Here is an 11,932-nt window from a genome sequence, read left to right as displayed (position 1 = left end):
AGCTGTTTTCTCAGGGTCCGCAATAGGAGGATCACATGACCGGCCTTTGTGATTTTTCCACCACTTACTACCCGGTGTGTGAGCTGGTTCAAAAATCATTCTAGGATTTTCCTTATTGCTTAAAGGGATAGTTAAAAAAAAAAAACATCATTCACTCACCTTGATGTCGTTCTAAACCTTTACGACTTTTTCTCCAGAGGAATACAAAATAAAATATTTTGAAGAATGTTTATGCTTCACTTGAAAAATATCACATGCATGCATCAAATATATAAATAACAGAAAAATATATTCAAACATTTGAGGTTGATGACAAAAGTTTTTGAATTTATTGAAATGAAAAAGAACTAAATGTGAACAAACATTTTGATGAAATTTTTAAGTAACAGCTCAAACTTCAATATACCGAACATATATGTCATTGCAACAACAGTGTCGTACAGATTTGTTTATGGACAAAGTCTCACACAGCCTCGCAATGCAAGCCCAAAGGGGGAACAAACAGACCAGGAGCTATGGAGGAACATATCAGACTCGTCATCACACAAAGCTTTTCCGACAACTCTGAAAATTATATACATATTCTTACAGCATATACACCTTTCGAAACAATAGTACCACAAAAATAAAACAGGAAATTTATGGACGACAGACAAAGTGAAAACAAAACACATGAAGCTGAATGGTGTGGTGATACTGCTGGAACAATATGACCAGTGCAAGGCTGACCAAGAGAAGTCGGGAGGGGGAGATCTCGAGAATAGACTAAAACATGCTTCTGCTGCGCCTATTCACAGAGGTTTATATACATACAGCTCATATCCATCATAAGAATAAGTCAAAAAAAACAAAAAAAATGACAGAGAGAGGATCAAAAGATGTCTAAACACACTGCAGCTCTGCATTCATACCGATATGGCTTCCTGGCTCAGTGCACCCAAGTGAAATAAGAAGCACCTGAAAGGTGCTGGCATCAAAACGTTTGATAGACAGAGGCAGAAAGAAAAAAGGAAATGAGTTGTTCTCTGCACAGAGATGGCATTGACGCAACCATCTTTAAAGAGGTTCCTACATGAGCTGCATTACCTTGAGGCCGCAAAGAGGCTGAGTGTCTAAGGAGTCATGCAGATTCAGAAGACAGCGAACATTGAATGCAAAAAGCGACTAAAAAGAGCCGTCAACTCAAAAGGCTTTGCCATGTAATCTTTAGAGATTTCAAAGACAGTGCATGGATTGCAAAAATAAGCAGGTACCAAGTCCAGATGGGGTTGGGGAGGTCTGCTCCCTCTTTTAGACATGGGAGACTTTCTGAGACTCCCGTGCCTGCTTGATGCTGTAGAGCCACTTAATGACTCGGGCATTCCGTTCAACGGCAGAAATTCCATAGGGAACGCGTTCCCCGGCATCATCTTCTTCATCGGTTAGGTCATCGTTACTATGCCGTGACTGCTCACAGTCCGAGCTGATCATGCTGGCACTACGGAAGTTGAGCGACACAATATCAGAGTTCGCTCGGGCAAAGCTTTCCACACCTACGCTCTCCAGCTCCTCGGGATCCAGCCCACAATAGTTGAAGAAGCGCTCCACGTCTGCGCCGGCCCGAGCGTAGCGGTCGCTCAGGTCTGATTTGGAGCGGTGTAGAGAGGGCCTGCGGGCCACAGAATTGCCCAACTCCAGCTCTGCAGCAGTGCTGGCCAGTGTCTCTCTTTCAGGGGAGCGGGGAGCATTGTCACAAGCAGCCAAGGCCTTAGCGCTAGGCTTGGGCGGCAGTGGTGGTGCGGAAGAGCTGCTGCTGCGGGCCGCTCTCAGTGGCTTGCCATTGCACATGCGTCGAATGTCTGAGGAGCTGTGGGAGGCATGCAGCGGCGAGCGCTCCCCATCGGCCTCGCACGACCTCTCCTCCAGCAGCCTGCGACTCAGGTTCAAGTTGCCTCCCTGTGGACTGTGTCGACCTTGCGTGGATGGTGGTACCTTGAGCGAGTCGGTAAAAGAACGACATCCAGGTTCCGACAGCTCGGATGAGCGATGCGGCGCCCAGCTGCGTGCCCCGACTTTGTGCGACGTCCCCTTGGCAGGCCCCTCGGATGAGGAGGAGCTGTTCAAGATGTTCTTCAGGATCTCCAGGTTGAGGTTCTCCCGTTTGGTGGTGGTTGCGCAAGTGTCTGACTTGGCATTGTTGTTGGAGGCCTTCAAGCCAGATCCCACACCGCCACTCCTCTTGACAGGAACTGGGCAGACAGGGGGCTTGGCCAGTACCTGTGGCTTGATGGGCTCCTGCTTAGCGTTGATGACCTCCTGGCTCTTTACGTACTTGGCCTTATCGGCCTCGAGCCGCTCCACGGCACTCAACCGCTTTGGGTTTGGCTCAGTCTGGCGTCGGAAGTAGTCGGGCCCCTTGTTGAGAATGCGGAGCGGGACCGCGGAGGCAAAGGCCCCACCCTGGCCAACGGGCTTGCTATCTGCCTGCAGCGTCTCGGTGGGCATCTCTGCTGGTCTCTCGGCGGCCGCCGTGGTGGATTCCGCAGTGGACTCTCGTCAAGGGGCAGCCTGGAGGCACACACATCAAGCCAGATGACCGGACTATTAATCCTGTCTCCACTGGCTGTCAGCAGTGAGGCCTCATACTCACAGCTCATTAATTAGCCCCCGCTTCCTCCACGCAGCCAGGCCCTGCACAACAGAAAAAGGGAGCACTCAGCTCCAGTCAGTGTCAGCACAACCCGTCAGGCTCAGCCAGCTGGGAGGGAGCACCAGAGGATTGTGGGGAAAAGCCTTGTCTCTGCTCCTTTGTTCCTGGCCAAGGCTGAGGATCTGAAACAGACAAGGACCAACCATGTTAAGGGAGCAGGTGACATCACATTCCTAGCAACAACAGGAAGAGCTGTGACTCTAGCATGCTGTTGGCTGATGATGCAAGCATGAGAAAACAACTAATGGAAACACATGTACACCTCATTATCAGTGGAATTAACACATTTGGGTGGTATTGGGTGTGGGTGAAACAATCTTAGACTTTTTAAATCTAGACTAGTGCACTGTGGTCCCATATGTATAACTGCAATGTTCATCGTTATATGAAAATCCTTAGTTTATATGATATATTACCATTGTTCATCTGTATAATCATCCAATAAAGCAGAAGAGAATTTGATATGCCAGCCTTCTTTTTTTATTGCTTATAATTATTTCATAACAAAATTATATGTACACATTCTCATGAAAGTGAAAAGAGGCAAATTATTCTCATAAAACTGCAAAGAAACCATGATTCAGCGATTTAAGTGTGAGTGTGCAAGTTTTCTTTTTGCAGCCAGGGAAATATAGATGTATGATCAGGGCTCATGTTTCTGCCAAAACCCTGAGGCTGTTTGCAGGGGGACAAGAAAAAAATACATTGAAGAGAGGAAGAAACATAAAATGGTGGAAAACTTTCCTGGTCTCATAAATAAAAGTAATTACAGAGGTTCTTGGACAACAGTGTTTGTGGTGGCCACAATAGTTCTGGAAACTGCTATGACAAAGCAGTTTATGGCACAGCAGTCTGTGACAATCTTCTGATTCAATCTGAGGGCTGCAGAGATTAATAAAAAAATAAACATCAGCAGAGCCATTACTGAGACAGCAAACAAGAGTTTCTTTCTTTGAGCTTTTATTTTTAAGTCCTCACATACCTAGGGTCTTTAGCTCAATAGATTTATGCTTTCTTGCTTCTATATCTTGAAATTACTTAAATCGCATATCTGTACCACTTTGTAGTGTAGAAAATGGTCTATTATTTCAAATATGTTTTTGTTAGGCGGTACAGAATGTTACCATTGTATGTTGTTGACCATTACAAAGTCTAGTTAACTTCAAACCTGTGTGAAACATTATCCTACAATGGCACCCATATATGAGTTAATACACACAGTTCTTCATTTTAGTACATCCCGACCGCAGGCCATTCAAATCCAGTGATTACAAGCTCACTATGGATTTTATTGTTGTATGGCAATCAGCTTTGCAGAAATATCATATAATTTAATTACAAAAATTCCCATTAGTAAGTGAACCTCACTGGACCCAAAAGCACCTTTTTTTCTGCCCAAGCATTTATAATATCCCCAGGGTTACTTTTTGGGTAAGATAGAGGCTTGCAAAGTCTTAGAAATGTCAGAGGAGGAAGTACTGGAGAAAACAGAATAAGATGCTGTCAATTCACACAGAAAATAATTTCGAAAAACACACTGAAGGTTATGTGCTTCTAATGGAAGTCTATGAGGAAAAAAAAATCTATATATATTTTGCTTTTTATAAGCGTTTTTAGAAAAATTGTGGCACAAGTTTAAATTTATTTTCAGTGGCAAATCGACAACATGCCACAGATGTTCTTAATAAAGCTTAACACAATATATCTGGTCGAAAACACATAAATAAAAAACAACTTCTACTAGTAAATGCAAGTGAATTTTGTACCAACCAGAGAGTCATAACATAAAAGCACAGCTCTGGAATAATCTTAAGTAATACTATCTAAACGAACCTATTTTGCCATTTGCAGGACATTGGCGGGGGAAAAACAAGCATATACAGCAAAAAATGTTCCTTTTCCTGTCACTTGGGATTTAGCTAGACATAATATGAGCAGACTGTGATGAAAACTGTGCTTTCAGTTCTTTGATAACACTATCAACAATGACTGTTTAGAAGTTTCAGCAAGGGGTCAGTGATTATAAACCTAAACAGCATATGGGGAATGGGCCTTTCTCTTCAAACATAATTACAGAACACAGAGGAGTCTAAAACACGGGTCATGTAGAGAGTAATAATTGTAACAATCTCCCCAAACGCCCCCACAAAGAAAAAAAACAAAAAAAACAGTCTCCTTTAATCCTCTGTGTTTAGTGCTGTAGCCCCCTCCCCCAAAACAGAGTAAGCCCAGCTGTGGGACTCCAGCCAAGAGCCATCTCACATCATTTCATCTCCCTCCAAAGCTCTTCTGAATTATCAGAGCCAAAGACAATCCCCACGGCTTTCTCAACGCACCCGCTCACCCTTATCGTCCATGTAAGAATAACACTTTACCTCATCGCACCATCCATGTGAGTTGGCCTGCTGAAATAAAACAGCGATTGGTAAAACGAATATTAAAACGACTTGCTACATGATCAGTAATGCATGCAGGCCTCCCTGCATATGGAGACCTCTGTATGTGATCCTATGTCCTTATCAGAAACATACTGTAGTACACACATGACAGGTAATATTCCTTTCTGTTCTTAAAGGATTAGTTCACTTTCAAATGAAAATCAGCCCAAGCTTTACTCACCCTCAAGCCATCCGAGGTGTATATGACTTTCTTCTTTCTGATAAACACTCTTGGAGATATTTTAATAAATATCCTGATGCATCCGAGCTTTATAATGGCAGTGAAAGGGACCCACGAGTATGAGCTGAAGAAAGTGCATCCATCCATCCATCATAAAGGCAGGAACACACCAAGCCGGCGGTCGGCCGTCGGGCAGTTTTTCTTCGTCGGCCGACTAAGTTTTCTCAGTGTGTTCCGCACCGTCGGCTGAAGTTGGTCCTCGACGGCTTTTTTCCGGCTGATTCGAAATGTTGAATCGGCGTCGGAGCTCGTCGGTCCGTCTGGCAATCTGATCATTCTGATTGGCTGTTCAGATACTGCCGCCTGCTGGTTCGGAAAGGCTTTTCATCTCATGCAGGCGCAGAACTGACGTGCTACTTGGCCGTCGGCTGTTTAGCATCGGTTTGGTGTGTCAGGGCAACTTTGGAAACGGACGCTGCCGGCGTGAGCCAACCCCGCAGTCTGCTTTCATCGCCACTAGTTCGTTGGCGTCGGCTTGGTGTGTTCTGGCCTATAAATGTGAACTCCACACGGCTCCGGGGGGTTAATAAAGGCCTTCTGAAGCGAAGCGAAGCAATGGGTTTTTGTTTAAAAAAAAAAAGTTTTATCTAACTACTTTTTCCGTAAGTTGAATAGGGAAGACATAGGACGTAGCGTAAGCTATTTGAACTGCAAGAGTTTTACACTTACTTCGTAAGTTGAATACGGAAGCTAGATATTACTTCAAAACTTTTTTTTTTTTTTAAACACAAACGCATCAATTCAGAAGGCCTTTATTAACCCCCCGGAGCCATGTGGAGTATACATTTATGATGGATGGATGTGGATGGAAGCACTTTCAGCAGCTCATACTAGTGGGTCCCATTCACGGCCATTATAAATATCGGATGTGTCAGGATATTTATTAAAGGTCCCGTTTTTCGTTGTTTTTTTGAAGCTTTGATTGTGTTTATAGTGTGCAATATAACATGTGTTCATGTTTCGCGTGTAAAAAAACACAGTATTTTTCACATAATTTACTTATCTGTATACCGCTGTTTCCACTGTCATAAAAACGGGCTGATGACTTCCTTGTTCTATGAAGTCCCTCCTTCAGAAATACGTAACGAGTTCTGATTGTGCCAGCGGTTCCTGTGTTGTGATTCGACAGCAGCTTAGCGAACCTTGCCCGGAAAAGTCACACCTCTTACCATAACGTGGAGATGCATGCGCTCAGTGTTACTGTAAACATGTCTTTAATTTTACCCTATCAATTTGCGCCGGAATCAGACCCGGTGATTGGACTGCAGGATGAAAATAACAGCGTTTCGACGACATGGCGACAAACACACTCTACAAACGCAACTCTTGTGTATTCCTGTGGGCGGAGGTTAGTCAAAAAACTGTTTTAGTGATGTCATTAAAGAAGGAAGTAGAGGGATGTAGTCCAAACTGGCCGTTCGATGTAGGCGACTTCTGTTAAATAAAATATCTCGCTTGGCATTGAACTTTGAGCTTTAAAATTTTACAGATTTTATTTATACTCTAACAACAACATTACACACTAACTAAAGTTTGAAACATGGGATCACGAAGAACGGGACCTTTAAAATATCTCAGAGAGTGTTTATCAGAAAGAAAAAGACCACACTGAACTCTGTGATTTTTAGTGGTAAACACATTACAGTAAGATTCAATTTGTTAACATTAGTTAATACATTATGCATTATGAATTAACAATAAGCAATAATACATTTATAAATATTGCATTGCTGCTTCATTGCTACATTACATATAAATAATACAGTGTCAACATTTTAAGTATATTTGAACATTAAATCTATTATAAACGTACAAATTAACAATGAACAATAGTATATTTATAAATGAATGTTGAATTAAAAATCTGTTGTTCATATGAATCAGAGACGTAAACTATTTTTTGTGCAACCAAAAAACTCTCTAGAATGAGAAAGTCCCTCTCCTGAATATCAGTGGTTTCTGGCTAGTGTCAGCACTCAGCAGAAGGACAGAAAACTGCTTGTTATTTCATGAGGTCTTTACGGTTTCTTACATTCAGCTAGCAGATCACATCTGAATGAACGAGTACGTTTCCCATGTTAGGAATGTGCTCTCAGCTGTATCAGTGTTATACTGTATGACCACATAAGCCACATTCCAGTGCACCTCAGGTCATAAAATCACAGAAACTTTCACAGAAAATACGCCTCATCAGCTGAGCCATTTGGCAATGTAGCAACACCGCCATTAAAACCATCTTGTTGTCTGAGAGGCCAATTTTTTTTTCTTTTAACTCCAAACACATGATGATCACACGAACAGTTTTTACTCAGGCAGTTTAAAACTGAGACTGACGAAAAAAAAAAAAAAAAAACCCTGCTGCTTTGAGGTCACATGGCTGCTTCAAACAACAATATAAAACATCCTGCTCATAGATGCATGTTAAGTTATTACTAGATTCACAAGTCTGTTGTGTTTATCAACTCTGAGATGATATTAAGCACATGTCCCGCTGGGTGTATTGGGTTACAAAATTGTGTATACAACAAAGAGAAGATTGGATTTAAGCTAAAATCCTTTTATCACATTTTCCTAAAGGCTCGTCCTCTAGTTACATTTCTCAGGGTGAGAACTACAGTATGATCCTGCTTCACAACAAAAGCGTTTTTTATTTAACCTGTTTTGGTTGTGGTGTCAAAACATTTTCTTGCTAAATATTTCATATCTAAAAGCAAAACAGGTACAAAATTATCTGTTACCATTATTTCTAAATATTCATATAAATATTAAAATCCTATTCATATATAAAAAATACTATTATTTATAAATAATTATTATTTATAAACAAATATACAACCCTTATCAGTGTATTAAAAGCACGTATGCTGGGCTTTTACGGAAGCAAGACTTTTGGACCCGACTGTACATTCATACGTTCGTAATAGTTTCATACGATTACACCACAGCTAGACATGATGGCACAGAGCTAAAATGAATGAGCCGTTTTACTGAGAGTGTCAGTGTGTTGATGAACTGCTATATAAGCAACAGATTCTGGTGTCCATCTGTTATCTGCTCACACCACCAGCAGCAGCAGCGGCGGCGGCAGCACGGGGCTGTGACATTAGAGCTGGTTGTGTGCTGTGAACAGTGGGCTGGTCTAGTGACTCATGGAGCCAGCAGATGAGCCTCGTCCCTCAGGGGAGAGCAGCTCATTGGCTCTCCCCTCCTGTCACTCATCCAGACATGGGCCCACCGTCACAGCAGGTGTGTGTGTGTGTGTGTGAATGTGCCTGAGCCCTTGTTACATAATAATATCATATATAGAAGCTACAAGACCAGTCGCAGTGCCACACTGTCTGTTCTGCTGTGTAGCAGCTTGTCTACAATGGACACATGACAACAAATGATCTAAATCCATTTGTCCTGTTATTGGAAGTAGCACAAGCACAGAGTACGTCAGAAATAGAACAGGGCATCCATTCAACTCATTCAGTATAGACAGAATCTCTAATTATCAAAGATGTGTTGGCCGATAAAAGCAATTATTTTCTCTATCAACCATTGTTTAAAAACAGCCGATGATCAGGGACGATTATATCCTGTCAATAAAAAGGGGGGGATTTCAAAGTTAACAAGACAATAACACATTTAACCTGTAAAAAAAAATAGCATCGTTAAAGGGATAGATCACCTAAAAATGAAAATTACCCCATGATTTACTCACACTCAAGCCATTCTAGGTCTATATGACTTTCTTTTTTCAGATGAATATGATCGGAGTTATATTAAATAATGTCCTGGCTCTCCCAAGCTTTATAATGGCAGTGAATAGAGGATGAGATTTTGAAGCCCAAAAAAGTGCAACTATCCATCATAAAAGATAACCACGTGGCTCCAAGGGGGTTAACTCCCTGAGGTCTGAAAACGCGCCGGCGCGTTTTGCAGGATTTTTTTTACATTGCAGCAAAACAGACTTAAAATACTCCGTCATTTCTTGTCATAGAGACATAAGTAATATATCAATTGAAACTATAGAATGTCTTCTTTTATTTGTGTACACTCAGAGTAAAAACACAATGTTGTGCTTTTTGTAAAATAAAGGAAAAACTAACATGATGCGTGATCTCTCCTCTCCCTCTGAACGAAGTCCAATCTGATAGTTCTCAGAAAATGAACTGTAACTTATGAATACTAATGACAAAAAAAATGACACTTACGTCTAAAGAAACGTTGAAATGTCAGGTTTTAAATCGTGCAAGTCAAATAGAAAACAAACATTCTGTGTTTATGTAATCTGTATGAAAAGAGAGCCATGTCAGAAGTCTGTGATTCAGCTCATTATCCGCTAATGCGGCCACGCCCACGGAGCCAGCGCTATTCAGACGCAAATTCAGAGGCAATACATGCATTCATCGTCTCAATCGTGTATTTATTGTCTTGAAAAGTGTTTATTTGGATGTTAAAGCCATGGTTAGCGATCTCTAGAAGACATGCCGTTAGTTCCTAGTTCCTTTTCTTCTTTATATTATTTTTGTGGCCTAAAGGTGTACTGAGAGCGCCCTCCGGCTGCAAGTATGAATTGAAAACACCATTCCTGAAATGTCCTCTTCCTCTTTAGAATAATTTGTGGACTAAATGTGCACAGAGAGCGCCCTCCGGCTGCAAGTATGAAATGAAAACACAGTATCCAGCACTCATAGTGATGACAATAAATATTACTCCTCAGTATAGAAAATTGACATAAATATATAAGAATCCATCAATATTTCTCCAAATGTGCATGCTTTTAAGCTAAAAGCCTATATGAAATGCCATAGAGGTAACATAATTGTTCAGACACTTTGCATCACAAAAATACATTATATTTTAAAGAATATAATAGAATACCATTATTTTAAATTGTAATAATATTTCACAGTATTGCTGTTTATGATGAGCTGAGACATTATTACATTATTTTCACAGCCTACCTGACTGAAAGGCCTCATTAATATGCAAGTCATCTCAGGTCATTATTATGTGATTCTTTTGTCTTCTCAGGTGTAAATGGCCCATTATTCATGCAGATTCACGCCTCCACGCATACTGTGTTTCTTGACAAAAAGTGTCTTACAAAAACTAAATCAATATATTGTTTTATATGAAGGAGTAGGCAGCATAAATTTTTTACATAATTCTGAAGCAAAAACTCTAGTCTACAACCTCCAATACCCAAAAGTCTTGTGAACACAGATTTAATATACTTTTTTTGGCCTTATTTCAGTGACTTAAGTTTTTTGTTTTTTCAATAACCACGCATAAACATTATTCCTTCAAAAATACAAACATGTACATACATGTTCCTCACATATTATTGTAGCCTAGTTTGTGCTGAATACAGTGTAATGACACTTTTGTCATTTATATGTTTATGAACAACTGAAAAAAGCACAAATGTCAGGGCATGTCAAAACTTCTCCAAGCCCCAAATCAGCCTCAGACTCCAGAGGGTTAATAAAGGCCTTCTAAAGTGAAGCGATGTGTTTGTGTAAGAAAAATATCCATATTTAAAACTTTAAAAGTTTTCTAATCTGCCTGCGATCGCACAGCATAAATTAAAAAAAAAAAAAAAACTGGCCAATCACACCGTAACAAAATATTTTTGACATTATAAATAATACAAATATTAATAGAGTCGGTTTTACAAAAAAAAAAAATTCTATTTCAGTCCTTCTACTTCAAAATTTCACAATTAATTCAATGTGTTACTTACCATTTTTTGTAATTATTTGTGAAATTTACTAGCAATTTTTACACCAAATCCTACACCAAATTTTTTTAATTGCAGTAAGATTTGCGCTTTTGGTCACATGCCCAGAGATGCTGCTGTTATATAAAACTACACTAGTGGCACTCACAAACATTGAATATCAGAGGAAGAATCCAGAACCAGCTCTCTTGTATATTTGGTGTTATTTGATAAACATCACAGCGAATACAAAATCTGAATGCCTATTTGGAAACATGTAAATATTGTTTGACTTCCTTTATTCTGTTTCAGAACAGGAAAGTTATGCAGCACTTTGTGTACCAGAGTAACCAGAGCATTTCTGCTTTTCTGTGCCAGCAACTGGTAAAGAGTGAATACGCATTTTCATTCAGTCTGTCTGCTTTTTTTAAACACACTGGTCTGAATCAGTGGCATGCAGTGGTATTCTGAAATGAGGAGGCGAAGTCCTCACAGTTTTTTGAATGTTTATATAATATCAAATTTAAATTCATATTCCAATGTTGTCACATTTCTGGTTAAATAAATATTACAAAAAAGAAAATCAAATTTAAAAAAAAACAAAAAAACAATTTGTATTTTTACATTATGTAATTAATGTTTTATTTATTAAAACAAAGTATAAATCTCATAAATTTCGTTTAAGCATTCACTATTTATCTATTCCAAAATAATAACCAAAGGCAGTAAGAATTTAAATAATATATTTTATTTGTGAACTGATGTTCAGCTGTTCTTTTTAAATCAACTTATTTTGATCAGTCATCATGCTCAGTAAACACTGGTCAAAGACAGTAGATGTACCTTTAATTTTA

General features: G+C 40.0%; 1 protein-coding gene across 2 annotated transcripts in view; it reads right to left on the bottom strand.

Annotated features, from left to right (window-relative positions):
* Positions 1–306: 306 nt before the first annotated feature.
* fam110b (family with sequence similarity 110 member B) overlaps positions 307–11,932 on the bottom strand; it is a 48,628-nt gene continuing 37,002 nt past the window's right edge. For both annotated transcript variants that reach the window (XM_048163530.1, XM_048163529.1), the window contains one exon: positions 307–2,811. In XM_048163530.1, the coding sequence (XP_048019487.1) occupies positions 1,291–2,484 (1,194 nt within the window). In that variant the 5' untranslated portion in view covers positions 2,485–2,811 and the 3' untranslated portion in view covers positions 307–1,290. The remainder of the gene's footprint in view (positions 2,812–11,932) is intronic.

This window comes from Megalobrama amblycephala, linkage group LG17, assembly GCF_018812025.1.
Source record: "Megalobrama amblycephala isolate DHTTF-2021 linkage group LG17, ASM1881202v1, whole genome shotgun sequence".
Lineage (NCBI taxonomy): Eukaryota > Metazoa > Chordata > Actinopteri > Cypriniformes > Xenocyprididae > Megalobrama > Megalobrama amblycephala.
The sequence above is the reverse complement of the archived record's forward strand: the minus strand, read 5'-3'. Positions and strand labels throughout refer to the sequence as shown.